This window comes from Pituophis catenifer, unplaced genomic scaffold (assembly GCF_029215685.1).
Source record: "Pituophis catenifer annectens isolate HBS135680 unplaced genomic scaffold, rPitCat1.0.hap2 SCAF_3, whole genome shotgun sequence".
Classification (NCBI taxonomy): Eukaryota; Metazoa; Chordata; class Lepidosauria; order Squamata; family Colubridae; genus Pituophis; species Pituophis catenifer.
In genome coordinates, this window is record NW_027256883.1 from 71,811,315 (window position 1) to 71,838,202 (window position 26,888).

At 40.3% G+C, this 26,888-nt stretch overlaps 1 protein-coding gene across 1 annotated transcript in view; it reads right to left on the reverse strand.

Annotated features, from left to right (window-relative positions):
- Positions 1 to 26,888, reverse strand: part of FARS2 (phenylalanyl-tRNA synthetase 2, mitochondrial) — a 225,131-nt gene that overhangs the window by 40,114 nt on the left and 158,129 nt on the right. The window contains exon 7 of the mRNA XM_070942527.1: positions 21,538 to 21,689. Coding sequence (XP_070798628.1) covers positions 21,538 to 21,689 — 152 coding nt within the window. The remainder of the gene's footprint in view (positions 1 to 21,537; positions 21,690 to 26,888) is intronic.

Consider the following 26,888-nt stretch of genomic DNA (forward strand, 5'->3'; position numbering starts at 1 on the left):
TGTAGAGAAAGGAGAGGATATGTGTGTTATGTCCTTATAAGGACACCCGCCCGGATTGGCTGCCAGCCTCGGGCGGGAAGTTTGAATAGCTGTCTAGGGGCGGTGCGTCTGCCGGAGAGAATATAAGGAGAGCTCTGGCAGCACACAGCCAGTCTTGTTACTGTTTCAATAAAGTTACTAAATGTATCGAGCTGGTCACGTCTTCATTTCCTGCGCCTGATCTAACACTGTGCAAATGAGATCTTCTTCCAACTTCCCTTGCATTCCCACCGCTATTCTCATCCTATATTAGGCAGGTGGTGTGAAGGAAATTGTTGAATATATGAGAATGTAAATATCTATCGAGATTCTCAGTCGTCCAGGTCATGGTTGTCTCAAAGGTGCTTTTTCCAAGAGGCAACTGGACTTTCTGGTTTTTCTTTGAAGACGTTTCGCTTCTCATCCAAGAAGTGGAAGAAGCTTCTTTGATGACAAGCAAAACATCTTCAAAGAAAAACCAGAAAGTCTAGTTGCCTCTTGATAAAGCAGTTTTGGGATATGATAATGTACTTCTCCCACAGCTGGGGAATGCACAATCATGGTCTCAATTATATTCGGAATCTTCCTTCAGATCCTTCTACACAACAGTGGAAAGTGGAAAACTGCACAGTGGAAAGCTACACAGTGGAAAGCTGCACACTGCAAGGAGAATAGGTGCAATTTCTGAAAATATTCTTGGAATATTAGAAGCAGCTATTGGAAGCTCTCCTTAGACTCTTTCTTTAGAAAGACATAGAGACTTTGACCCGTGCCTACCCATTTGACTTTACAATTGCTTTGCTATTTATATTTCTAACATGAAATTTAAAAGGCCTCCTAACTATTCAGGAGGAAGTTGGGGAGCAAGCTTATCAATTTGTGATTATTACTGGTCATACCTTCCTTGGCAATTATTTTTGAATAGGCAACACCTTTATGTAGATCTTTTGCAAAAGAACTCACAATTTATTTATGATTATTTCTTTTAAAAAAATTACAATACTATCATTTTAAACAAGTAACTCTGGGCCACTAACAACAATTCAAAATATTAATAAAAGTAAAAATAAATCAAAGCAAAACAAGATTTGTTGTATTTTATAGTATAAAGAAGATATTTTAAGATTATATATAGTGTCTAGCATGAAAAACAGCATAATGATACTTCAAATAAATAAATAAATAAAATTTTTGCACTGACGCACTTTAAGTACATTTGCATTCTAATGGCAAGGTCACTTATTGTTCTGCTTTTGTCCTAATTTTATACAGCACAGAAAATATACTTAACATGGCAGTTTCATATCATCAACTTCAAGTCATAAATGTTACGAAAAAGAATTAAGTTTGCACTTCTTCTATCAATTCCTCACAAATGTCCACTGACAATACATGCACGGAGTACTAATTTGGAAATATGAATAGAAAATATTAAATAAACTACAAAGGCCAAAACAAATTCAGAGGTTAACTTCCAACACTCAGATGTTAAATACTTGACTAATCATGATTTTTAATGCTTTCTGGCACCCCTATCTATACACAACTAAAGCTCTTCTGATGACCTTTAATTAGGCAAACCAGTGGATCATAGGGCAACAACCGAGCCAAGGTACTTCAAATGGGCTAATTCACAGAATGTGTCCAAAATCCAGGACCATGGCTCCTGAGGGAATGAAATTTGGGAAAGTTGTGGCTCTTTTATTGCTGCTGGTTGCTGCTGCAATCGTGCAATCTTTATTTTCAATGTTCCATCAGACAGTCTCACAATACCTCGCTTCCTCCCTCACCCAGTAGCAACCATTTATCTGCCAGAAGAGAAGGGAAGAGAAAGGGAGGCAGGAACCAACCTGTGCCACCCCCTGTATGCCTTCTTTCAGCTGCAATGCTCTTGTACCTTCCCCAACCCACACACCTATTGCACAGCACCATGCATCCTCACTGACCCATGCTGTCCCCCAAAAGGCCTTCCTGACTCACATGGCAGCTCTTGCACACTCCTATGCTGACTTGTAACCCTCCCACGTGCCTTCTCCAATCTCTGTGACACCTTTTCAGAATTCCCACTCCCTCTCACACACCCTCTTCCCAACCCAGGCTGCCTCCCATGGCATGGCACCTTTTTGTCAGAGTTTGTAGCGATCTAGCCAGCACACAATTCAGCAGGATTCATTATATAGAAGAAACTTCTTTATATACCATAATATAAAACATGATGCATGTATACAATACCCATGCAGCTCTTGCAACGTGGTAGAGAGAAGAAGCAGCAAGTACACTCAAGCAAAGACAAACAAACTTTCACAGCACAGAAGAGTTAAGCTAAGCCATGCCCAGGCTCCAAGCTGTCTCACATGGCTCAAACAACAAATCCTGTGTCTCAGTCACCAAACAGTTCCCATTGGCTGACTTGTTGCTATGGCTATTCCAGTTCATAAATTCTTATACACTGACACTTTTGTGCACTCGCAAGCATTCCTAGGTTTCCCAGCCAACAACCCCTGTACAACATGTCTGAATGGTGCAGCACCTTTGACACACCTTTAAATCCCATGCATTCTTCTTGACCCTTGCCACCCTGGCACACCTTAGTTGACCTACACAGCACTTCGTACACACATCTGTGACCCCAAGAAAAAAAGGAAGGGGGACAAATACTGAGGGAGGGAGGGAGGGAAGGAAGGAAGGAAGGAAGGAAGGAAGGAAGGAAGGAAGGAAGGAAGGAAGGAAGGAAGGAAGGAAGGAAGGAAGGAAGGAAGGAAGATTTATGATGTTCCCTGCCAGTTTCCCACAAGAAAACTCAATGAGGAAACTGGCAGGAAGTCGAAAGTTAGTCCTGTTCCCACTGTTTTTTTTGCCGACCTAGGATCATTCTGTTCTGCTGAGGTAAGAAAATATCTCTGAAATGATGACCCAACAGTTTCTAGTAGAATATAAATTTAGCTGCTTCCTCTTCATTGAATTGAAAAGTACTAATACACGAATGTGGAGTGAAATGATACAGGTGTATAATGAGAAATGCTGCCAATTAAGTTATTATAGACTCATTCTTCAATAAGAGTCTGCCTGCATATGCATAATTAAAAGTGAAGTGGAATAAGTGTAGGCACATATAAATCTCAAACTCCAACACCTTTATGCAGCTGTCTCCTCTACAATTTTTGATGTGTTGGACATTAAGCTCTGCAAGGAACTGAATTTAACTTTAATTTAAAAGATATAAACTCCTCTGCGATTTGTAGATCTAATTGTGGCTTCATATGTTTTAAATCTTTCTGAGCAAAAAAAAAAAAAAAAAAAAAAAACCCAGCCATGGTGGGGGTTGCATATCAGCTAATGTGATATGCAACCAACTTAAGTCGCTGTCCTGTACTTTTCCTTACTTGCATGTAAAAGTATTATTATGAATACTGCTACTGCCTCTTTCAGGATTCCATCTTCCTTTTTCTCTGTCACTCTTCTCAACCATTTGTTTCGGATTAAATCAAACAGATACTTGGAAGTATTACCAGAACACCACAGAAATACTGAACATTTTTTTCTTGGCTTGGGGAAAATAAAAAACAAATTTAAAATCAGAAGGGGCAACATGTCCTTACAACTTTTAATTATTGCAATACTGAAAGTAGTTAGGGGACAGAATGTATCTGCCTTCAGTGTGGAAGGGATTGCCACTCTCGAATTGGCCTTTTTAGTCACACCAGATGCTGTTTTAGGACCTCTTTCCAGAGCACGATACCATAGTCTTTTGAGACTGAAGGATGCCAATGAAATGCCAATGAAATGAATGAAAGTAGTTATAAATTATAATCTGTGCAATTAACTACTAACTGTCCTAGAGAATTAAACAACATATACACACAGACCCACACATACACACACAACTAAACAGATCATTTTGAAGGGAGAAAAAAGAAAACTAATAGGAGTAACTATTACTCCTAATAGGAGGAGATAGAGCGTCTGGTTCCTTGTCCCTGTTCTAGCCCATGCTGTTATATAAATCACAACCTCTGTCCATATAATTCCTCTATAAATATAAAACCTGAATTAACTATATCAGTTTTATATTACATATCAAACAACCCCGTGAGAGAATTAACAAGTAATTACAATATGTTCTTAACAAATCAAAAGTTTGATGTGACTCAAGAAAGAATTTAGATGTCGTCTTTATTTAGCAACTCATTAAAGCAGAGGAGTAGAACCAAAATTTGATTCTGTGAATTTAGGCATAATTGAACTGAACTGAACTGAATTCAGTATTCCACCCCAGCTGATAATTAAGATGACAAGAGGACTTGGGAAAAGCATTATCCCCAGATATCATCTGCTTGTCACATACAGAAGATGTGTGTTCATGCTTTCCATTGTCATTCTTTGTAGAGGAATAGCAAGCTAATTGTGAACAAGAAATGCAAGAACAGTTAGGTAAACATCTTCTTAACTCCAGGAAGAAAGAGGAGGTAAGAAAGAGACTTACGATAACCTTGTCTTGATTTTTACTAAAAAAGGGAGCAGACAGAAATAGTTAGACTTCAAGATTCTCCTACTATACCCTAGCCAGAGGTAGGGAACAATGGCCCTTTATGACTTGTGGACTTTATGACTACCCTACACCAGAGATGGGGAACGATGGCCCAGGAATGGCCATGCTGGCTCAGGAATTCTGGGAGCTGAAGTCCACAAATTATAAAAGGGCCATTGTTCCCCACCCCTGCCCTACACCAATAAAGCAGAATTCCAGTAGTCCTTATAGTATCAGTTTCCTGACTTGGCCTACCTTGACATTGCCCTTTAAAGGAGAAAAGACAAGTGTGGCAGATGTATAACCACATATAAGAGCCGAGGTGGCGCAGAGGTTAAGAGTGCAGTACTGCAGGCTACTTCAGCTGACTGCTAGCTGCAGTTCAGCAGTTCAAATCTCACCAGGCTCAAGGTTGACTCAGCCCGCCATCCTTCCGAGGTGGGTAAAATGAAGACCCAGATTGTTGGGGGCAATATGCTGACTCTGTAAACTGCTTAGAGAGGGCTGTAAAGCACTACGAAGCGGTATATAAATCTAAGTGCTATTGCTATTTCAGAATAGGTGTCAGCAGCCACTTTCCTATCAGCTATGATAGAGTGGGTTAATGACTTAGGGAAATTGGAGAAGGCTTGCTTGAGGTCCTGAAGGCTGAATTGGCTATGACTAAAAAGTTAGATTACAGCCATAAATTAGTGGCTTTCTGTTGCTGCCTTAGGATAGCTGAGTTAAATGAGTCAATGGACATTCATGATTGGATTTTCTATCAATTTAAATTTTTTACAGAAAGAAACCACGAAGAGGCCCAATTTTGATCAGCACATTGGTATTTGGGATGGAAGTTAACTCTTATCCTGGCATAATTTCTTATTAACTCTCTTCCCCAACAGCTACAATTTGTCTTAATGGGCAATATTGATGTAACATGTAAAATGGATCGTCTACAGTTACTGTCTTACCTAAGAGAGTTCTTTAAAAAAATTAAATGTTATTTTCAAAATGTTTTAATATTCTAAAATTGTCATACAGCTTTAACAATAACAGCACTATTGTTAATAGCGTTAGTTAAAAGTACATCATCTAAAAATTTTAAGAACTAAGAAAATTGACTGGGGAACGTCATGATCTACAGACATTTCACAATTTTAATTGTCCCTGTGATTTTTGTAATGTTTTATTGTCTGATTCATTATGTTTTATTACTGTGTTTTATATGTTCTTTAGTCTACTTGAAGCAGAAAGGACAGTCTGAACCAATTCAAAGTGAGCACATTTTCTAATATTGCTTACTTTATACATTTGCCATGATTCCATACAAATTTAACAATACAACAGCATCAGTGAAGTCAAGAGCCATTTCTTAGAAAAAACAATGTTTCTTTTACCTCGTGTCACATAGAAGAGAGGTGGATTTATTTTCTACTGCCTCAGAGTACAGGATCAGAACCAACAGAATAAAATTGCAAGGAAGTAGGGTAAAACTAGATATCTGGAGGAACTTCCTGGCCATATAAGCTTTCAGCCAATAGAACAGGCTGCCACAATGAGCCATCCTTTGCTGAAAGCCAGATGGTCATGTGTTAGAGAAGTTCAAGTGGTTCCAATACCAAACAGAGGACTCAGTTAGACAACCTCTAAAGCTCCTTCCAATTCTATGATTTCACAAATTCTTTGTTTTGATTTAATCTTGCTTTTGATCCTCTTTTTATTTAAAAGAGGCTTTCAGAAACTGCCATATGGATTATAAACTCCTAATTTTACCTTGTATGAATCACGCAAAGGCTACATAAATACACATATACCCAAATTAGGAAAAAAAGAAACCTGTCAACATTCAAGCTGTTTATAAATCATAGGAACAGAGCTCACGCAATAGCATTTAGATTTCTATAGTGCTTCATAGTGCTTTACAGCACTATGCAAGCAGTTTAGTGAGTCAGCATATTGCCCACAACAATCTGGGTCCTCATTTTACCAACCACAGAAGGCTGGAAGTCTAAGTCAACCTTGAGCCAGCAGGATTGAACTCCTGGCAGAGGGCAGAGGCAGTCTGAAATACTGCATTCTAATCACTGCACCAGCACAGCTAAAAAAAACACAGCACAGTATTTTACAAATCTTGTTTGCCTCTGTCTTTACCTGTAGCAGATTAGAATCTGGACTGGAGAGATTAATGCATGGCAGTTTTGCCAATGTAACAGAATCTGGCCTCAACTAATATATGGTACTTCTATAAAGGGGGAAAATCAGCCAGAAGGTATTCTAAAGCATGCAAGTCATATTATCAGTTAGGGCAAAGCCATGATGAGTTATATCCTTCCTTGATACTGCAATTGCAATTTTATTTGCCAATATCCTTAATGGGATTCAAAATGATTCAGACTCTCACTGCAGGCAACTAAGTGAAAATGGATTATGAATGGATAAAGAAAAGTCATATCCAAAATAAGAGAGAAATTAAGTAAGATATGAGTTCACTTTTATGCCACATTTAAAAGACAACTTTCACCAAAGTAAGATGCAACTCTGTCAGAAAAAAAAAAACTTAAGCGGTGCTTTAAATTTAAGTTTTCAACAGAAAAATCCTAAAATTAATTTAGCACAGCATCAGTGATATTTTCCATCAACTTCATTTTTAGGTAAAGATTGTAGTTTGAAGATCTAAGCCTATAGTTAACTTGGGAAAAGCATATATGCTGGTTTGCATCACTTGTAAAGAACTTGTTCTTCAAACCTTTTCAACTTTTCATTTTTGACTCCATTTCAGAACACATGGAATTATTAGAGATTGTCTACCAGGACATTTTCTACCAGAGAATGATGGAGAATACAGTCCAAGAGGGAATAAAACTTCTCATCTAATTCCCCATATTCTAACATGACATTCTTAATGACTTTCTATCAAGATGTCCTAAGATTTCTTTCCAACAACTATATATTCACAGCTCTTCTGTGAAAAGCTTATTTGTTGTGCAGCTATCCTTTGAATGTTCACTTAATTTGGAGTCCAGCTTTTTCTTTGGCTGGAGACCTGTGATTAGCATTTAGAAAGGAAGCAGAAACTGTGCACACATTAAGAAATTGATATGTTGACCTAATGACTGAAATGGAAATGCAATTATCATTCATTTACAAGAAAGGAAATCTGTTTCAATTCAATAATGTGAGGTTTTCAAGCACAACTGACAGATAGATGGACTAACATTCTCCCACAGAATTCTTTGGTACTGAGCATAACTCATTCCTTCTTCAGGGATGGCAAGAAGGCTAAGACCCAATATAGCAAAGCACCCCTAGATCATGATCAAAGCATCTTGCCACCTCTATGTTTGCCACATGGTATGAAGTTCTCATTGTAAATGCAACATTTAGATACCTCTAGACATAATGACACACTTCGGAGTCACTGACAGAGTTGGATGCTTCTGTCATTTGCTGATCCCCCAAGGATATATTTTGACACTCATGTAGCCTAAAAAGTTGCACACATGATTCATTTGTCCTTAGAAAGTTCTTCCAGAAGTATGAAAGGTCATCCAGAGATGAATTGATGGTGAATCATAGCTTTAGCCTATCTTTGCATTATCCCATTTTTATCTTTTTCTGATAGTTGAGTCATGAATTATGACTCTGACATGAGGAAAAGAAGGTGAGATAAGGTGGGAAAGGTCTCAGTCAAGGTGAAAGGGCCTCAGATTCCCGGATGTTGTTTTGAGAAGGCTTTTTTGTAGCTTCTTGCAGAATTTTACACTGCAGTCTTGGAGTGATTTTGACAGAATGCCACTCTTGAAAAATTCATTATTGCCCCAAGTCTTCTTCATTTATTCCTCTTTGCAAAGGATTTCAGAAATGTATTTTGAGCAGGACATGTTATATTTCTAGATCTTTATGCTGTGAGGAGAACTATGTGATATGATGTGGGGACATTTGTGAGATTTATATACTGTAAGTCAAGACTGAGTTTTTAATAATAATAATAAGAATAATAAGAACTCTTATCCAACTGCTTCTGGTTATCCATTTTAGCTGAATTGACTGGATTTCTTTTTGAGATTTGGCACATCACAAATTGGATGACTTTGCTTATAAAATAAATAAGCATCGATCTTTGATGCTACATCTAGATTCCTTTCTCCCTGTAGGCTCTGACAGCATTCAGTTGCAAAAGTATGAAAAATTAGATATTCAAAACCAGAATGAATTCTTTTTTACATAATTGTATAATGCAAAATAATTTTTACATCTACAAAACATGAGTGCTTTTTAATGGAAGAAGTAAATATATACCTCAATTGAGAAGTGCAGATTGCTGCTGAAACTCTACTCTCTCTTTTCTATGTATAACATTCTTAAAGCAAAATCCACTCATTTGGTTTCAAATCAGAGTTAAGAGAATGGTATGTTACATCCTCTTTGTTACTGGCTAATGTAGGTTGTGGAAATGGAAAAATGGAAGAAACTTACATGACATCAGACATTTTCTTTGTCATTTTATTCTATAAGGCAACGTTACTTAAACTTTCTGAACATAAACTCCAAATTTAAGCAATCTGCTTTAGACCCACCAAGCAACCATTCTCCAATCAACAGGTCAATCTATTAGAAATGAACTACACATATACAACTATGCTAAAATAGTGAATCCCAATGTTATTAAATTAAAACCAAATAATGGACAATTTGTCTCCTTGTATGCAGTATTATCTTAGGACCATGATGGCGAACCTATGGCATGTGTGCCATGGGTGGCACGGGGAGCCATATCGGTGGGCATACGAGCATTGCCCTAGCTCAGCTGCAGCGCACATGTGCGCGCAGGCCAACTGATTTTCGGGCTTCCGGGCCCACCAGAGGCTGGCAAACCGGCCGTTTCCGGCCTCTGGAGGGCCTCCAGGGGGGTGGGGAAGGCCGTTTTGCCTTCCCCAGGCTCCTAGAAAGCCTCTGGAGCCTGGGGAGGGTGAAAAATGGGCCTATCAGGCCCACCATGCCATCGCATGCCAAAAGCGGGGGAGCACACGGCGGTCACACATGCATGCATGGGGGGGCACATTGAATTGTGGGTGTGGGCATGCGTGTGTGCAACCCCCCACGCTCCCCCTGCTTTTGGCACCCGATGGCAAAAAGGTTAGTCATCACTGTCTTAGGAACCACTGTCCAAGGTGGTGACTTTATACTCCCTAATGCTAGATCAGAAAATCATGACATATTTTATATGTTTTCATGTACAATAAAAGCAAAATAAATTGCTTGAGACAGGATCATTGCAGCAGGAACAGGCACTTCCACTTAAGCACTCAAGTGGAAGACCAAGTATGCAGCAAGTCCCCTTTTCTGTACATGCAGATCTTTTTGAAAAAAAAAATCCTGGAAGCTTGCTATGACAGAATCTGAAAAATTGAAAAATTTATCATAAGATAGACGGAGATAAAAAGAAAAACCTATTTTTCCTTATTTTATAGAATAAACACGTACTGAATCTTTTTTCTAAATAGTTTAGATTCTTGGTTTAGTTTTGTTTTTTTAATAAAATCAGTTGTTGCCCTGAGATGAGTTGAACGACAGTCTCCATAACCTCCCAGCCAGCAGGACACTGAGTAAATAGTGTAGAACAAAACATCTGGAGAGTATCTGAGGAGAAAAGCTGCCATAGGGTCTCTGAGAACTGTGGCTATTTACAAAGCACTTCACAAAAATTAGCTTAGGAATTAGTGTTGGGATTTACTATGCACTTTTTGCAGGCAGCAGTCCACTAAACAAAGCATTTTGAAGCAAGGAAAATGAGTAGGGATTGTAAATTCTTGTACATCCATCTAATTTGCCTGTACCTCCCTACTGGCTAATAGTATTTATATTTTTATAGTAGATAACTGGGTATTGCACGGGTTTAAAAGCATTAATGCAAATATGACCACAGGTCTAGAATATTAGAACAATAAAATGCTTTGTAAATAGACATTACAGATTTTTTTTCTGAAGGGATTTGAAATCAGTTGCCATTATAAGGGGAATTCTGAAAAGTACATAAGTAGCTTTGAGAGGCAAGGAATGTGTTTCTGATCCCATTATAAATCTCCGATCTACATATTGGAATATTTTTACTGTAATCTATGCAAGTTTTCTTCCATCACCTCTTTCAATGTCAAGCACACACAAAGAATGTATATGCTAGCATCATTTGCCTGAGTGTCCAGAGATTATTCAACATAAGCTTCATTTTATAGGCAGCTGCAAGAAATCCCACTGTTTTGAAGCCTATTAAGAGAGACATCCAAGTTCTACCTTGGGACACAGGAGTGAGTCAGGAAAATCAGTGTCAGTAAAAAGAAGCTTTGTCATTATCTGATTAAACAATTATCTCTTGTGAGCTAATGAGTCCAGAACATGAAATGCTAATTGATACATTAATTAATAAATTAACATGAAATATGAAATATTACATGAAATATTACAAGCATAATATCCAGCATTTTAACAGACTTCTATGTGAGGCTGAATCTATTACGAGTCTTAAACGATAGGAGTAATGGTTTGGTTGGATGATAATATTTTAAAATGTAAAACACTAAATCTTATAAAGGTTAATTACATCTTCATAAAATACTACTGAGCATTAGCCACAAATTGAGTGTTTGAAAGGAATAGTTTCACTTCCTAGAATTCACTTATTTAAGAATACTTATACAATAACTTTCTAGGTTCCTGTATGAATGAGCAACATTCTAAGAAAAAAAAATCAAAAGTGATTTTTAAGGTTCACTATTGTGCCCATTCAGAAATTAGATCTATTATACAACAAATCTTAATGAAACAGTCATACTCATAATTTCCACCTTCCACTTTTTAAAAGTAATTGGTTCTCACATTCATTTATTTAATATGCATGTGCTTATAATGTAAGGTAAACCATCATGAATGATCATATATTCAGTTAATTCATGGATTAATACTGAATTAATTTTTATTAAAATAAATGATCTTATATGCAACTTTCAACTATCTAAATCCAATATTTCAGTTGATTAGGTACATGTCCAAGTTAATGTTTAAATTATCAAGCATTAAGATATTGGAATAATATTTTCTTGTTTAATAGAATTCTTTCCGTGTTAGGTTCTCAGGGGGCTTTCTGGGTCAGTTATAATTTATTAATTAAATAATATTTTTATATGCATGCACATGTTAAAAAACAGCATTAACTCATCTGATAATTTCAACAGCTGTAACAGTTAGTCAATTAAACATATGGTTGGAAAGCAGGGGTGAAATCTAAATTTTTTGCTACCCGTTCTGTGGGCGTGGCTTAATTAGTGGGTGTGGCTTGGTAGTAAGGTGACTGGGTGGGCGTGGCCAAGTCAATGTCACTTCTTTGCCTTTTTTAACCTACAAAACACAACACAACACAACTGGCTCACCCACAATGTAAAAGCAGCTGTGCTAGACCCAAAATGGCCCCTGAAACAAGCAGGAACCTCACACAGCCACAAAAAGCCCCAAAAAACAACTTTCACACTTTACACACACACAACACAACACAACACAACACAACACAACTGGCTCACTCACAATGTAAAAGCAGCTGTGCTAGACCCAAAATGGCCCCTGCAACAAGCAGGAACCTCACAAGCAACAAAAAGCCCAAAAAACCAACTTTCATACTTTACACACACAAAATTCTACATACAGCTTTGTGAGATTTTGTGTGTTTGTGTAGTTAGAGTGAAACCCTACAGAAACACATTAAATCTCAGAAAGCTGCACAAATATTATTTTATTTTATTTTAATTTTAATTTTATATAAAAGCAGCTAAATTTAAAACTTCCTAAACTTTAAATGGCTAGGTCTAAAAAAAGAACAACTAAAAAAAAACTCAATTAACTATTTTTTTTTAAAGCTCCCAAAGGGGGAAAAAACTTACCCAATAGAACAGGTGTCTCCAACCTTGGCAACTTTAAGACTTGTGGACTTCAACTCCCAGAATTCCTCAGCCAGCTTTGCTGGGAGTTGAAGTCCACAAGTCTTAAAGTTGCAGATAGAGCTTGTCACTGATGATTGCAGGCAGGGAGATTCAGTTGCTTGCTGATCCAATAGACTGCAGGTATTACAGCAAGCGCGTTGTGACCAGCAGCTAAGGTAAGCAAGCTGGAGGCTTGACAGGGGGAGGGGGGGAGAAAAAAAAGAAACTTCTTTTCTTTTACATGGCTCTGGTGATCCAAGCTGAGTTGCCTGATTAGCAGGCAACTCAGCTGGGATCGTCAGAGCTTGGCTGGTCAGAGCCATTTAAAAGAAAAAAAAGGCTCTGATGATTGCGCGGCTCAGCTGGGCATGAGGGGCGGGGGCAGTGATTTTTGCTACCGGTTCTCCGAACTGCCCGCCACCATCGCTACCTACTCACCCAAGCCGGTCCGAACCGGGAGCATTTCACCCCTGTTGCAAAGGCATTTTTAAATTGGCCAAAACAGTTGAACATTTTCAAATCTTTGGGGCATTTATTACTCATATGCAAGTAAGTATATCTATTTACAAGGTATTTATATTGAATCACATAAGGTAATTATACCTAAATGAAAATGTGATATATTTATGTTATTTTTACAATATGACTTTGGATGAGCCGTTACTAGGATTTGTTTCTAAATCAGAAATAACTGATTCTTCAAAGTTCTTTTAATCCCCACCCCTAATTTGTTTTTTGGCTATTTTTAACAGCAAAAGCACACATTATCTCAACAAAGATTTTAAGCTTGCTTCTGTATTATTGTGGGGACACTGGATCATTTGCATTATCATCCTCACCATTAAAATAAAAATACTCTTTTATGGGATTTATTGGTTTCTGAGTTTACATAGATTTAGAATTTATTATCTCTTCTCTGCCATTCTTAAGAGGTCTTATCTTCTTTAAAATTGGTGATTCATTTTTCTCAATGTTTTCCCCCCGTAAAATTGGTATATTTTAGGCCTTAAAAGCACTTGGACCACTATGGAAAGGGTGAAATAGATGTTTTAAGACAAATAAAATAAAAGATATATGGGCCCGGGAGCACCATGCACAGAATGAGGTCCAGGTGGCGTTGTAGATGTGGCACGTGGATGGGCGCCTGGATGCCTGGATAGTAGATATAGCCTTCCCTGAGATGTTGTCCCACCTTAGAAGGACCCTCTCAAGTGCCAGGTGGTCAACTGCAGCCATTGGGGCTCTGGGGCTCAACCTCTGGCTGAGAAAAATCCTGTCGTCCGGAATGCGCCATGGAGGGGCGACTGACAAATTCAGCAGGTCCGCGAACCAGGCCCTCCTTGGCCACTGGCGAGCGACAAGTATTACTTCCGCCTTCTCATTCAGGATCTTGCGTACGAGTTGCGGGATAAGCGGTATCAGGGGAAATGCGTAAAGCAACCCCGGAGGCCAGGGGCATGCGAGTGCGTCGATCCTCTCCGCTTGCGGACAAGGGTGACGAGCGAAAAACCGAGGGAGCTGTGTGTTGTCCCGTCATGCGAACAGGTCGATGACGGGAGGTCCGAAGAATGGGACAGCTCGCGGAAGATGTCCGGGTGAAGACGCCATTCTGAGTTGTCTATCTGCATCCTGCTCAACCAGTCTGCGGTCACGTTCATCATCCCAGAAATGTGCTGCGCCCGGAGGGAGAGGAGGTGAGTCTCCGCCCAAGTCAGTAATTGGGATGCCTCGTCCATCAGCGGTTTCGAGCGGGTGCCCCCTTCGCGGTTTACATGTGCCATTATGGTCATACTGTCCATCCGAACCAGCACATGGTGATCCTCTACCGATGGTTGGAATTGGAAGAGGGTGAGGTGAACCACACGGAGCTCCAGCCAGTTGATTTCGTTCTGGCGATCCGCCGGAGACCAAATGCCCTGAGCAACTTGGGAATGCATGTGAGCGCCCCATCTGGTCAGACTGGCATCGGTTGTGATGAGACGACGTGGTTCCAGGAAGGCGCAGCCCTTCATTAGAGTCGACGAAGCCCACCAGCAAAGGGATCCGCGAACCTCTGATGGAAGGGATACTCGAGCTGTGGAATTGCTGCGGCGGGAGCGCTGATACGGGAGCATGAACCATTGAAGCTGGCGACCATGAAAACGCACCCACGGAACAATGGAGATGCATGAAATCATCTTCCCTAGAAGACGAGACAGCAGCAAGAGAGGGACTGACTGGAGCGAAAGAATCTGAAGAATTAGTGACCGGATGTTGTGGCAATGGTCTGCAGACAGAAAAACTTGCCCCTTGATGGAATCTATAACAGAACCCAGATGCAAAATCCTGGTAGTGGGGCACAAGTGGCTCTTCGGCAGGTTCAAAGAGAAGCCGTGTTGTTGAAGACAGTGGCACACCGTGGCCAGATCTCGTGTTGCCTGGGCCTGTGTGGACGATAAGATGAAGACATCATCCAAATAGCAAAGTACTCTGATTGGCATCTGCCGAAGATGTGCAACTAGAGCTGAAAGGATCTTTGTAAAAGTCCTGGGGGCGGACGAAAGTCCGAAGGGCATCGCCCTGTATTGAAAATGACGATGATTGTAAGAGAAGCGGAGGAATCGTCGCTAAGAAGGCCGAATCGGGATGTGAAGGTAGGCCTCCTTGAGATCCACAAAGGTCATCCAATCTCCCGCTTGAATGCATCCCAAGATAGATTTCAGGGATTGCATTTTGAACTGATGGTAGAGAACGTATTTGTTCAGTTCTTTGAGGTCCAGGATCCCCCGGCAGCCTCTGGAGTGTTTTGGAACCAGGAAAAAGATTGAATAGAAACCGGTTCCACAGTGTTCTGTGGCAAATGTCGATGAGATGTTGTATCTCCGCTTCCATCAGTCGACGTTTGTTTGGATTGGGCGACACAAGGCACTGGATGAACCTGTTGTGGGGGCAGGAGCAAAGCTCCAAGGTTAACCCCAGCTGGATCATCTGTAGCACCCATGCTACAGATCGATTCCCATTGGGCTGCGAAGTGTTGGAGGTGGCCGCCAATGGGAAGGTGATGGGGAGTGTCACTTGCCTCTCTGAAAGGCATGGGTCTCCGTGCCTCTGAAGGGACGCTTGGCTGGGGCCGAGCGTCTGCCACGATCTCGGAAAGAAGATCTGTCATAGGGATGGTCAAATCCCTGGGAGTACTGTCTCATGGCGAAAAACCCGCTGGGTCCGGGGTCAGCTCGAAAGGGCTGCCTCTGGCTGTATGAGGGGGTCTTATGCTCGGTCCGCTGGTATGACGAGGGCATGACTTTGCACTTGTCCTTATCCTCAATGAGAATCGGGTCCAACGCCTCCCCGAAGAGATGGGTCCCCTTGTACGGGGCCGATGCAAGCCTCCACTTTGACTCCATGTCCACTCTCCAGTGTCTCAGCCACAGCAGATACCTGGATGTCACCAATGAGACCAGGGCACGAGACGCGAACTTGGTGGCATTAAGTGAAGTGTCAGCAGAATACTCCGTGGCCACAACAATTTTATTAATGTCCTGGTGGACCCGCCTGTCCTCCGGTGGCAAACGTTCCTGGAGCTGGCGCAACCAAATGAGGGTTGCTCTGTTGAAAAATGACGCCAAGGTCGCCACCCTGACCGCCACGTTGTGTGTCTTGCAGACTGTGAGCTCCACCTTCTGGTCCTCCGTCCGAAGGCCGTCGGTGATGTCATGAGACAGGCACGAGGAAGATGAAGTCAAGTTCGCTACAGGAGTATCCACTGCTGGTAAGGCCAATACGTCCTGGAGAGACGGAGCCGAACAGTATAACTTGCGGTCAAGACTGGTAGGTGCCGGCAAGGAGGACGGCAGGTTCCAAGAACGTTGTACGACTTCCGTGAAGAGTTGAGGACACGGAATGTAGGCTTGTTTGGTCTTAGGAACGTTAAACAGAGTGTCGTGCGGCTGAGACGTTGCAGGTGGATCGGAGAGACCGTCCGAGGTAGCCATATGAGTAGACGATTTTGCCTTGTGCAACAAGGACTTAAATAGAGACGGCCGAAAAAGACCGGTGAAGGCTGGTCTGTCAGGAAGAAGGTCTTCATCGTCAGAAAACTCCATGTCCCTCTGGGCCTCCTCATCCTCCAGAGAGGAGTCATCAGCTTGTGCAGAGTCTAGCTGAGACAAATACCGGTCTGCCATATCATCATAGTGAGAGACCTGATGCTGCGGAGGAGGAGGAGGAGGCGGTGGAGGAGAAGCAGCAGCAGCCATTGACATCAGCCTGAACGGCAGAGGTTGTTGTGCGCTAGCAGCCAATGTCCTAGATATAGCCTGAGAAATGAGATTCTCAAAGTCACAGGCTAACATGACATGCGAAGGACCCCCTGGGCGGAGCCCCGCGGCTGTGGGGGTGTAAGTAGCCTCCGGAGGAGGGTGCTGAGCAGGTGGTTGCAGATGAGACAAATCCACCGGAACTGCTACACCTTGCGAAAGGACAGTGGGAGAAAGTACCACTGCAGACATTGGAGGAGAGCCAGTCACAGGGGTGTGACCCTGGCACAGAGAAGGCATGATCCCCGAATGGGGAGCATAAGACACTACAGGTTCGGCGGCTGGAATGATTGCGGGCGAGGCTGGTGACGGAGCCTGTCGCTGAGCCAGATCAAACTTGTTCAAGCGCCTTATGACGTCTGTTGGCATCTTTGGTGGCAGCCGATGAGGATTTGCGACCCTTCATTGAGGCAGCTGGAACGGAGGTAGTCCCATGCTTATCCTGCTTTTTTGCCTTTTTCTTTTCAGGGCCTGGAGAAGCCGGAGCCTCAGAAGGTCCAGGGCTGTGCTCCAGGTCGGATGAAAGCTCGCAGTCAGCCATGCTGAGTAGTGCAGAAGGAGCGAGGAGAAAAGGGAAAGCAGGTTTGTGTATGTCGTATAAACATATGTATACCTTATGATTTCAATGTTCTCAGCATATTTTTTAAATTTATTATTATTATTATTATTATTATTATTATTATTATTATTATTATTATTTACTTATTTAATAATGACTGAAAGATTTATTTATTCTTAGAAACAGAGGGGCTGCGCTAGGCAGCAACTCTTCCCCCCCCCTTTCCAGCACAGGTGGTTGAGAACCTGTGCCAGATGGTGATAAACCAGCCAGGTATGCCCTAATAATAGGGGCTGCAGTAAGATAGCCCAAACAATTCCACAGAAAAGGCAGGTAATTGCTCATGTGACCGCCTTTAAATACCAGAGGGCGCCACAGCAGCTATTTTAATAAGTGCTCCGCAAACTGGGCCACAATCAATAATGGAGACGTTCCTGCGCAGTCACAGCTCCCGTGCTGGCAGTGAATGTCACAAAACCTCAGCGCGCAGTCACAGTGCTTGTAGGAGGCAGAAGGGACAACGAGGGCTCCCTGCGCAGCCACGGTGCTGTTGCCAGGCAGACTTGCGCTAGGGAGGCAACTGCGCATGCATAGACTCGTTCCCGAGCAAAATTCACTCTAGGGAGGCAACTGCGCATGCTCAATCAGTTGCCAGGCAGAAAAGAGCCAAAGCTAGCGAAAACACGCCTTGCTGTAATGGCGGCCTCGCTAGCTATGCACATGGCGCAAAAACGAGGAGATCGGCTGCAGCGCCAATCCGGCAACAACCAGGCCAGAAGTAGACCTAGCGCGAAGAGGCAGGCAAATGGAGGAGTGTGCCACTGAGAGCAGGGCAGGCACTCCAAAAGCGGCAAATGGGCTCCAGATGCGAGTATGCCGCTGAGAGCAGGGCAGGGACTCAGTAGCCACCCCGACTTTCCAGGAAGGGAGGGGAGATAACTAAGGTGAAGGTGCCCTGGACAAGGCAGAGCTTCAGCTAGGGCAATGAAATAAACTTGGGCAGCCAGTCTGGGAACCAGAAAGACTTACCCTTGCAGCAACAATGAGGAGGAGAAGGGAGGCAAACCACCCCTTTAATCACAACAAAGTCAAGGTATCCAAAATCAGAATCCAAGGCAAGGTCAAGTCCAGTCCAAAAGTCAGAAGAGGAGAGAATCCAAAAGTGAAGAATTTATTCAAAAGTCTAGTCACCAGAGACGAGCAAAAATAAGTCTGATTAGCTGACTGAGTGAATAAAAACTGAGCCTCTGACGAGCAAAAGGGGGCGTGTCTAAGAAAATTTAAAGATACATACACTCAGAGCTGACTGCTAGACTGTTGAATAACCCTCAGTTTTGGATTCTCCAAGCAGCGCGCTGGAGAATTTATGTTGCTCAGTGAAACATTTGTTAAGTTGAATTTTGCCCCATTTTACAATTTAACAACTTGCCACAGTTGTTAAGTGAATCATTGCAGTTGTTAAGTTGGTAAACCGGGTGTTAAGTGAATCTGACTTCCCCATTTACTTTGCTTGTCAGAAAGCTGCAAAAGTTGATCACGTGACCCTGGGACACTGCAACGATCATAAATATGAACCAGTTGCCAAGCATCTTAATTTTGATCACATGAGCATGGGACGCTGCAATAGTTATAAGCGTGAAAAGGGTCAAGTCACTTTTTTAGTGCCATTGCAACTTTGAACAGTCACTAAACGAATTATTGTACGTCGAGAACTACCTGTACACACATTATTCAAAAGGATCCATAAAAGGATGTAGCTTTCCCCAGAGGTATATGAATGTCTGTGACAACATTCCTATCATTGTTTCTTTCTTCCCCTAAAGGTAATTGCAGAACATAAATTCTTGGATGCAAGGATCAACATGGGAATTATGATATTTAACAAATGCTACTATAAACAGCTAATTACTGTGGAAACTGGAGTAAAACAGCATTATCACCTATCTATTTGCTTTTTCAAACATCTTCCCTCATCACAAACTTATCACATCGCCTCTAATTAAAAGCCCAATACAGTTTAGGCTGCTTTTTTGTGGAAACAAATGATTTAGCTAATCCTCCTTCACTATCATTTCTGGGCCAGCATGTATGTTAATTTCCATTGTGGAAGTTAAAATAGATGATACAGTAAAAGAGAAACAGGCATTCTAAAATTGTCAGTATTCATGTCACACTGTTTTATATGTGATAGGCTTCTGAAGAGTTTAAAAAAGATACACTAGTGACTAGAATATAGTTTCAATATCCATCTGCCCTTTGATTCATTTAGAGGATTTTTCTATAGAGTTTTAATTTAAAAATGGAAACAAAAATTTGCCAGACTGGAAATCTGCATCTCAACCAAATCAAACACTAGTATGAAGAAGAGAACAATTTTCATCTTGAATTGGAGATGACATCATTTAATTTTCATAGCTATTCTAAACTGAGAGGGAATAAAAGGCCAAGAATCAACTTCCTTTCTAGCAGGTGCCCAAATCCTCATATAAATTATTAGGTAGGTAAAGAAATATTAGTAAATCACATGATTCAAAAAGCTCCATGTCATATCCAAATAATACAAATTCCACACTGATTACTTTAGTGCCTGTTGGATTCTCTTTTCACTCTCTTCTTCTTTGGAGATATGCCCGTTGAGAACTGGGCCATAGAAGCAGCTGATGAACACACGTGCGTTCAGTTCCACTTGCGCAAGCACATGCACAAGGATACGCATGTACACTCACCCACAACTCACATGTAAGCATTCCTTCTCCCTCCCACACTGATCCGCAAAAACGGAAAGGTTGGGGAATGCTGCACTAGATACTGCAAACTAAAAAGCAAATGAACTTTAAACAGTCCTCTTCCCCCATTCCTGTCTGTATTATTTGCCTCCTTCCAAAGTAGCTTTTCACCAAACATAAAAGACCCCAAACGTTTCATTGCACATTAGTGGTTTGCTTCTAAGATTAAACTCTCTGATAAGACATGAAAGAAACATTATTGGGCAAGTTATTGCTTATCTTTAAAAATACCCCATCTTTATTAACTTAAGACAGATAAAATGAATCTAGGATATATTTAGAAGTTTGGCCAATTCAATTATATTCCCCTGAGGTAGTCATTTCAAATCATTCTCAATGGCACTTATGTGAGTTGAACCTTTAATACACACATTGACTCACCATAAACAACCGATACACAATTTTCTTCACCTCTTTCTGAAATCTCTATGGGTACTACCATTTTGATTTGTAATGTCTCTGGAAAGCTAGAGAAGAATAATCTCAGCTATATGAAGTGTACATAAAACAGTTTGCCACATGCCAAAGACTGATATGAGAAACTATTTAAAGGTGCCCATGTTTAATAAAGTTAACATTAATAGTGGACCTTTAATTCATATATTCATACTCATACATTTCCTTTTAAAGATGTAATTGCTTTCAGAGATGTAATTTTGAATAGGAGTGTTTTACCAGATCCTGCATCAGATTGCTCATTGGTCCCTGATCTTAATATCTTTGCTTAATAATGTCTTCACCTGAGCTTGCCCACAAACAATTGAGCTGGTTTCTTTTACCATATCTTCATCAGCTCAAATGCGTTTTCTACTAAACAAGTGTTAATCTTGCCTAACAGCAATAGCACTTAGACTTACTATATATACCACTTCATGGTGCTTTACAGCACTCTCTAAATGATTTACAGAGTCAGCAAATTGCCCCAATCCAGATCTTCATTTTATTGACCTCAGAAGAATGGAAGGCTGAGTCAACTTTGAGCTGATTGAACTCCTGACAGTGGGCACAGTCAGCAGAGTTAGCCTGCAATATTGCATTCTAACCACTGCGCCACCATGACTCATCACTTATTTCTTCTAGTCCAACCTTTCCTGATCTGGGTATCTTCTAGAATGTATAGATTTCAAGATGCAACATTTTCAGCTACTGGGAAATTTTCAGAATTGAGATTCACAGACCTCATGAAAACGGTTGTAGTTTCCCCCCCACTCCATACTGGATATATTTTGATGTTTTTAACTTTTTAGACATTCAGAGTCATTTTACAAGTGAGTGGCAATATATATTGATTATGTTGCTCTTACATTATGAAATGTTTATCTCTATTTAGAATATTAGTAAATATTTGTAAACACTGATTATAAAAACTTCACCATGATATAGAAAACATTAGACTTACTTTGGATGTGTGAATACATCTATGAGCTTGACTTCTTCCACCACATCTCCTCCAATAGATCGGACTAAATCATAGAAGTCATTTTCACAGTACTTTTCAGACGGCAGCCAAAAAGATATATCATTGATTACAGGAGGATATTTACTGAAAGGCTAAAAAAATATAAAGATTAAAAAAAATGTAAACCAATGTTCTGAAGTAAACTGTGAGAATATAATAAAAAAGTGGTTACTCTGAATATTATTAAGATTGTGTTTATTTATAACTATTGCTTCCTACTTTTCAATATAATCATTATAAATTAATTACAACATAGGCTAAGCAGCAATAAAGTTACATTGTATGTTGAATCTTAAAAATGTTATACATTATATAATATTGCATCTTAAAAAACAGAATCTTTTAAATTTAACTTTAAATAAAATAATTCTTTAAGCACATATACGGTATTTTCACCTAACTTTATCACATTTCAGATTAGCACTTTACATGCTGAAGTTCAAAAAAATTTTTCAGTCTGTATGTGCTTAATATTCATAGATAAAGACATCACTACTACTCCTAATGTTATTAAGACTAAGTAAGAAATTTGAGGAGAAACTTAGTTTTAGGAGTGTGCACAAAATGAAAAATATCTCAAACCAGAAACTGAACATAATTTTGGCATGAAAGAGTCATTTAATTAAATTAATAATTTAATTTATTTATTCAGTATAATATGACCACCCACTTCAAAAGACAGTTCAAAAGACTCTAGGCAGTTTATAAAATCCATGGGGGGAAAAATTAAAACCCACAAAAATCAGCACCCTGAACTCAAACAGAACAGTATAATTAGTAAATACATACATACATACATACAATAGGGACTCACACCCTGTCAATCAAGAACTCACACTCTGTCAGACTTAAGGAACCAAGAACATGAGTTTCTTCACAGTAGTGTTTTTATTGTTGTTCGCCTATAGACAGGAATCTTGCCAGACTAAAGCACATATCTGCATATCTATTAGATATATCCTGCAAACTCCATCTTTCCCTTTTTCTGCATGTCAAAAATTCCAGGCTTCTTTGTCTCTTTGCTCCCTGAGAAAGAGCCCCTCCCTCCTGTCACTCTGGCCTACATTCTATGACATGCATCAACATTATCCTCAGGTCTAGGAACAGAGCAAAGTATTAAGGGCTTTCTGGAACCCTAGGAAAGTGAGTGCTGTCCAAATCTCTGAAAAGATGCTGCTCCAGCAGATGGGGATTATGGCAGAAAAAGCATGCTTATATAATCAGACCCTATGCCATGAAGAGCTTGAACCTGAATTGCATCTGGAAGACTACTGGCAACCAATGAAGCTCACGTAGCAGGAGTGCCAACTGTGGTACCCAGTTGGTCTTCCAGGGCAGCCCCTTGCAGTAGTCCACTCCGGAAGTGATCAATATTATGCTTTTCCTTTTCATTTTCATTGTTACCATTCAGTTTTAAACACTGCCAATGGAGCCTATAGATACTCAGAATAAAATCACCATCAACAGGAGCTTCATAGCGTGCGTATCCATGACAGAGTATACTATATTGATAAACACCCATCATACAAGGGAAAGGAAATATGTTTTATTTTTCTTCCATTTTCCCCTGCTGTGATTTTGCCATTCTGAAATCATATTGTTAATATAATGACATTACAATATCACAAATCAGGCATGGCTACCTCTTGCAATCCAAACACAGGGAAGGTACTCTGTTAAGTCATAAAATCCATTCAAATAAAGGGCAGAAAAAGTTGGTTCTACTCAGATGAGCTTTTTGAGTTATTGAAAAACACTGTTAAATTTTCATACTCCTTTACAGCACACTAAACGTCTCAGATTAGAAAAGCTCAGAAAAAAAAAAGAAGTATGGAAAGGGGGGAATGTAAATTTTTTTAAGGGCAAACATTAATGAAAATGAAATAGATACCTTATATTTAGGCAATCTGGCCGCACATATATACAATGCTGATACAATTGTGCTAAAATGGTCACAAAGATAATAGATTATTTTCACTGAGATTATTCATGAGTTCAATGTTCACAAAACTGGAATTGGACATTTTAAAAATACTTCAAGTACCGGCTTCCAAACCTCTACCAATACGATGACTTTGTACTGCACAGAAGGCCCAGTTCCACATAACATAAATCCAGGCTTTGTTTAATCCAATTACAGTTTGTTTAAACATCTGAACCCATGTCGAGCAACAATTTATGACTAAATCTAATGCCACCATTTGAAGTTGGATTACAAATTTCATATACTTTCTTTAAAAAAGAAAAACCCTGGAATGCGTAAGCAAACAAACAAATCTCACAGCCTGCATGAACACAAAGCTTCCATCAGTGCCTTACAAACATGCAAGTAAAAAAACCCATGCTTTTCAATAAATAGTTTAATACTATTTAAACAAAAGCTCTCTCCCACATAAACAGGAGCAGAATAGCCTTTTACTCCTGGGAAACTTCAGATCCATCTGGATACTGTAATAGACAGCGGCAAAACAAACCATAGTTGTCTTAATAAACTGGGATTAGCCTATCTCATGGGTGTCAAACTTGCGGTGTCCCGTTGTCGCCACGTGACGTTTCACAACTTTTTTTCTTTCACAGAGCTGAGGTGGGCGTGTCCTGCGCATGACGTGGGCCACCAGTTTGACATCCCTGGCCTATCCACAAACTAATATGTTATTAAACAAACCATACTAAAACAGTATTGAGTGAATATTGTTTTAATTACATTTAGTTACTTACATTTATGAGTAAACAAAGAATTACCAACCCCCTGGTTTTCTTATCATGTGCCTTAGCACATGACAGAGGAAAAAAGGTCTTTAACTTTCATGGATATGGCCCTGTTCACAGTTTTTATTTGTAACTTTTTTCTCTAGCTGGAGGTCCCAGCCAAGATGGACAGCATGAAGTAGAAAACAAAAACATTAAAAAAGGGCTCGTCTGCCTGTCAACTCCATCTTGCAAATGATCCACCTTCACCCTACATTCATGTTAACATGTTTCCTCTTTTGTCCTGTGCCCTATCAAGTGATCCCCAGCTGCTTCGGCAGTAAACAATGTTTCTTAGTTCCCTTTTCTGCCCACAGCAGCTGATGCACTGCCTGATTAATATAATGCACTAACTCAATAGAAGAATATATTTTATGCCTGGGAAATATTTTATGACAGAACAGCGGAAATCCTAAGCGAATACCTGATAAAGTAATAAACTTGTAAGAAGCGTAAATTTACAGTAAACTGATTTACACAGACCTGGCTGCACATGATGCAAACACTTTAATGAATATCTGATCAGGAATACTGTGAGAATTTCAAATTAACAACCCCACAGTGATTCCAATTGTGAATCACAAATGCTTATCCACCTTGTTACACAAATAAACTTGTCAAACAAATTCATTGCCTCTACAGTGCTTGCAAAACTCAAGCCTCAATAAAAACCATCAAACATTTCTTAATGAAATATCAAAGTGTATGAATGATACTTTCGCACACCGATACTACTGCAGCACATTAAAGAGCCTCTACAGAAAATGCATGACCACAAAGCTCATGTGAACAGTGTGACTTATGTTATCAATATAAAACACTGGTATGATTAGGACTGTATTTTTAATGGCGAAAATGTTATTTGTATATATTGCCAAGTGTGTTGTCCTAGAACAGGTGTGTTAAACTCAAGGCCCGGGGCCCGGCCCACAGAGTACTTAGAACTGGCCCATGGGGCTGCCCTGGAAACAGTGAAGGACCAGCCCATGGTGCTTCCGCCAATGAAAACGGAGCTTGGGAGCCCATTTTCACTGCAGAGGGTTGCAGGAGGCCATGGCAGCCAAAAACGGAGCTCGGGAGCCTGTTCTCACTGACACAGTGCTCGGGCCTCCACAGGCGCCCTGACATGAGTGACATCGGGCTGGCCACGCCCATCCCAGTCCCCTGATGTGGCCCTCAATGACATCAAGTTTGATACCCCTGTCCTAGGATGTTACGTTTTATACTGGAAATTAATTTATTACATGTTCTATTTATTGAAACTCATCCTACCTTCTCCTGCTCCATGTAACATTTGAGAAAAACTGGGGTGGGTTAAATCAGGCTGAAGTTTGGTAAAAAAATGATACCTTAACCAAATAGTGAAAACCAGCCAAAATGAAGGCCTACTTGGGTCTTCTGAGGTAAGAAGTTCCATTATCTAGAACAGCAGGCCCCAACCTTTGCTGCTTGGCAACCCATCTGGGGTCTGGGCCATGCGAGCGGTGGGAAGGCGCGTGCACACAGTCCTTGTGTGAGTGGCCAGCCAGTGCACATGCACACAGCTCGACTTGTGCAAGTGGTGGGCCAGCCCATATGCTTGCGAGTGCCGCCAGCCCGCTGCTCGTGCAAGTTGACCTGTGTATGCACATGCTTCAACCAGCTACTCATGCGGCCCAATTCCAAATAGGCCACAGCTCAGTAATGGGTCACAGCCTGGAGGATGGGGACCCCGATCTATAATGTTAAAAGTATACATATTTAGATTCCTATTAAAATGTGACATTAATAAAACAGCAGATGATCCAACTCAATTGACAAAAATTGGCTTAGAGAACCCCCCCCCAAATGTTATGAATCATGCAATGACATAAAAAAGAAGAAAATGTTTATGCACTGAAAATATAATAGAATATTATAGACAAGAATGTCTTCATTCATATTTGAGAATTCATTACAAATACATAATCCACAGAGTGTGATTATAGCACTTCTTAGTAACAGGCAAACTATGAACCAAAATGTTCCCAGGAACCAAAGAATTCCTGTCTTGCCTCTTGAAGTACCTTAGGATCACTTTTTGATATTGCCCTATGCAATCTCCTTTTCCCCCCTCTCCTTTTACAGATCAATAAGCACTGAACATAATATTTTCTAGAGAGAAACAGAGACTGAATCAACATTCATAGAAAATTTCCGTGTACTGAAAAATGTCAACACACAATATTCTGTCTTAAATTTATATCGTATCAGAACAAAATTAATTGTCATTTTGCTTGATTAAGCAGAAATCTCCCACTGGTCATATAGAGTTAAACATATTTCTTCTGCCTTCCAATTATAATTATCCATCTATCTGGAGAAACATGATGTGTGATTTTGCATATATTTTACATATATTTTGTTACATACAAATTACTGCAAAAACAAACATGCAAACACAAACTGCATCAGTAAAAGCATCTCAATTCCCCAATTACTGAGCTAATGTAATCGTTTCACAGTCACTGAGGCAACTGTTGTATTTAAACATTTTGTTTTCTCCAGCTGACATAATTTGGTTC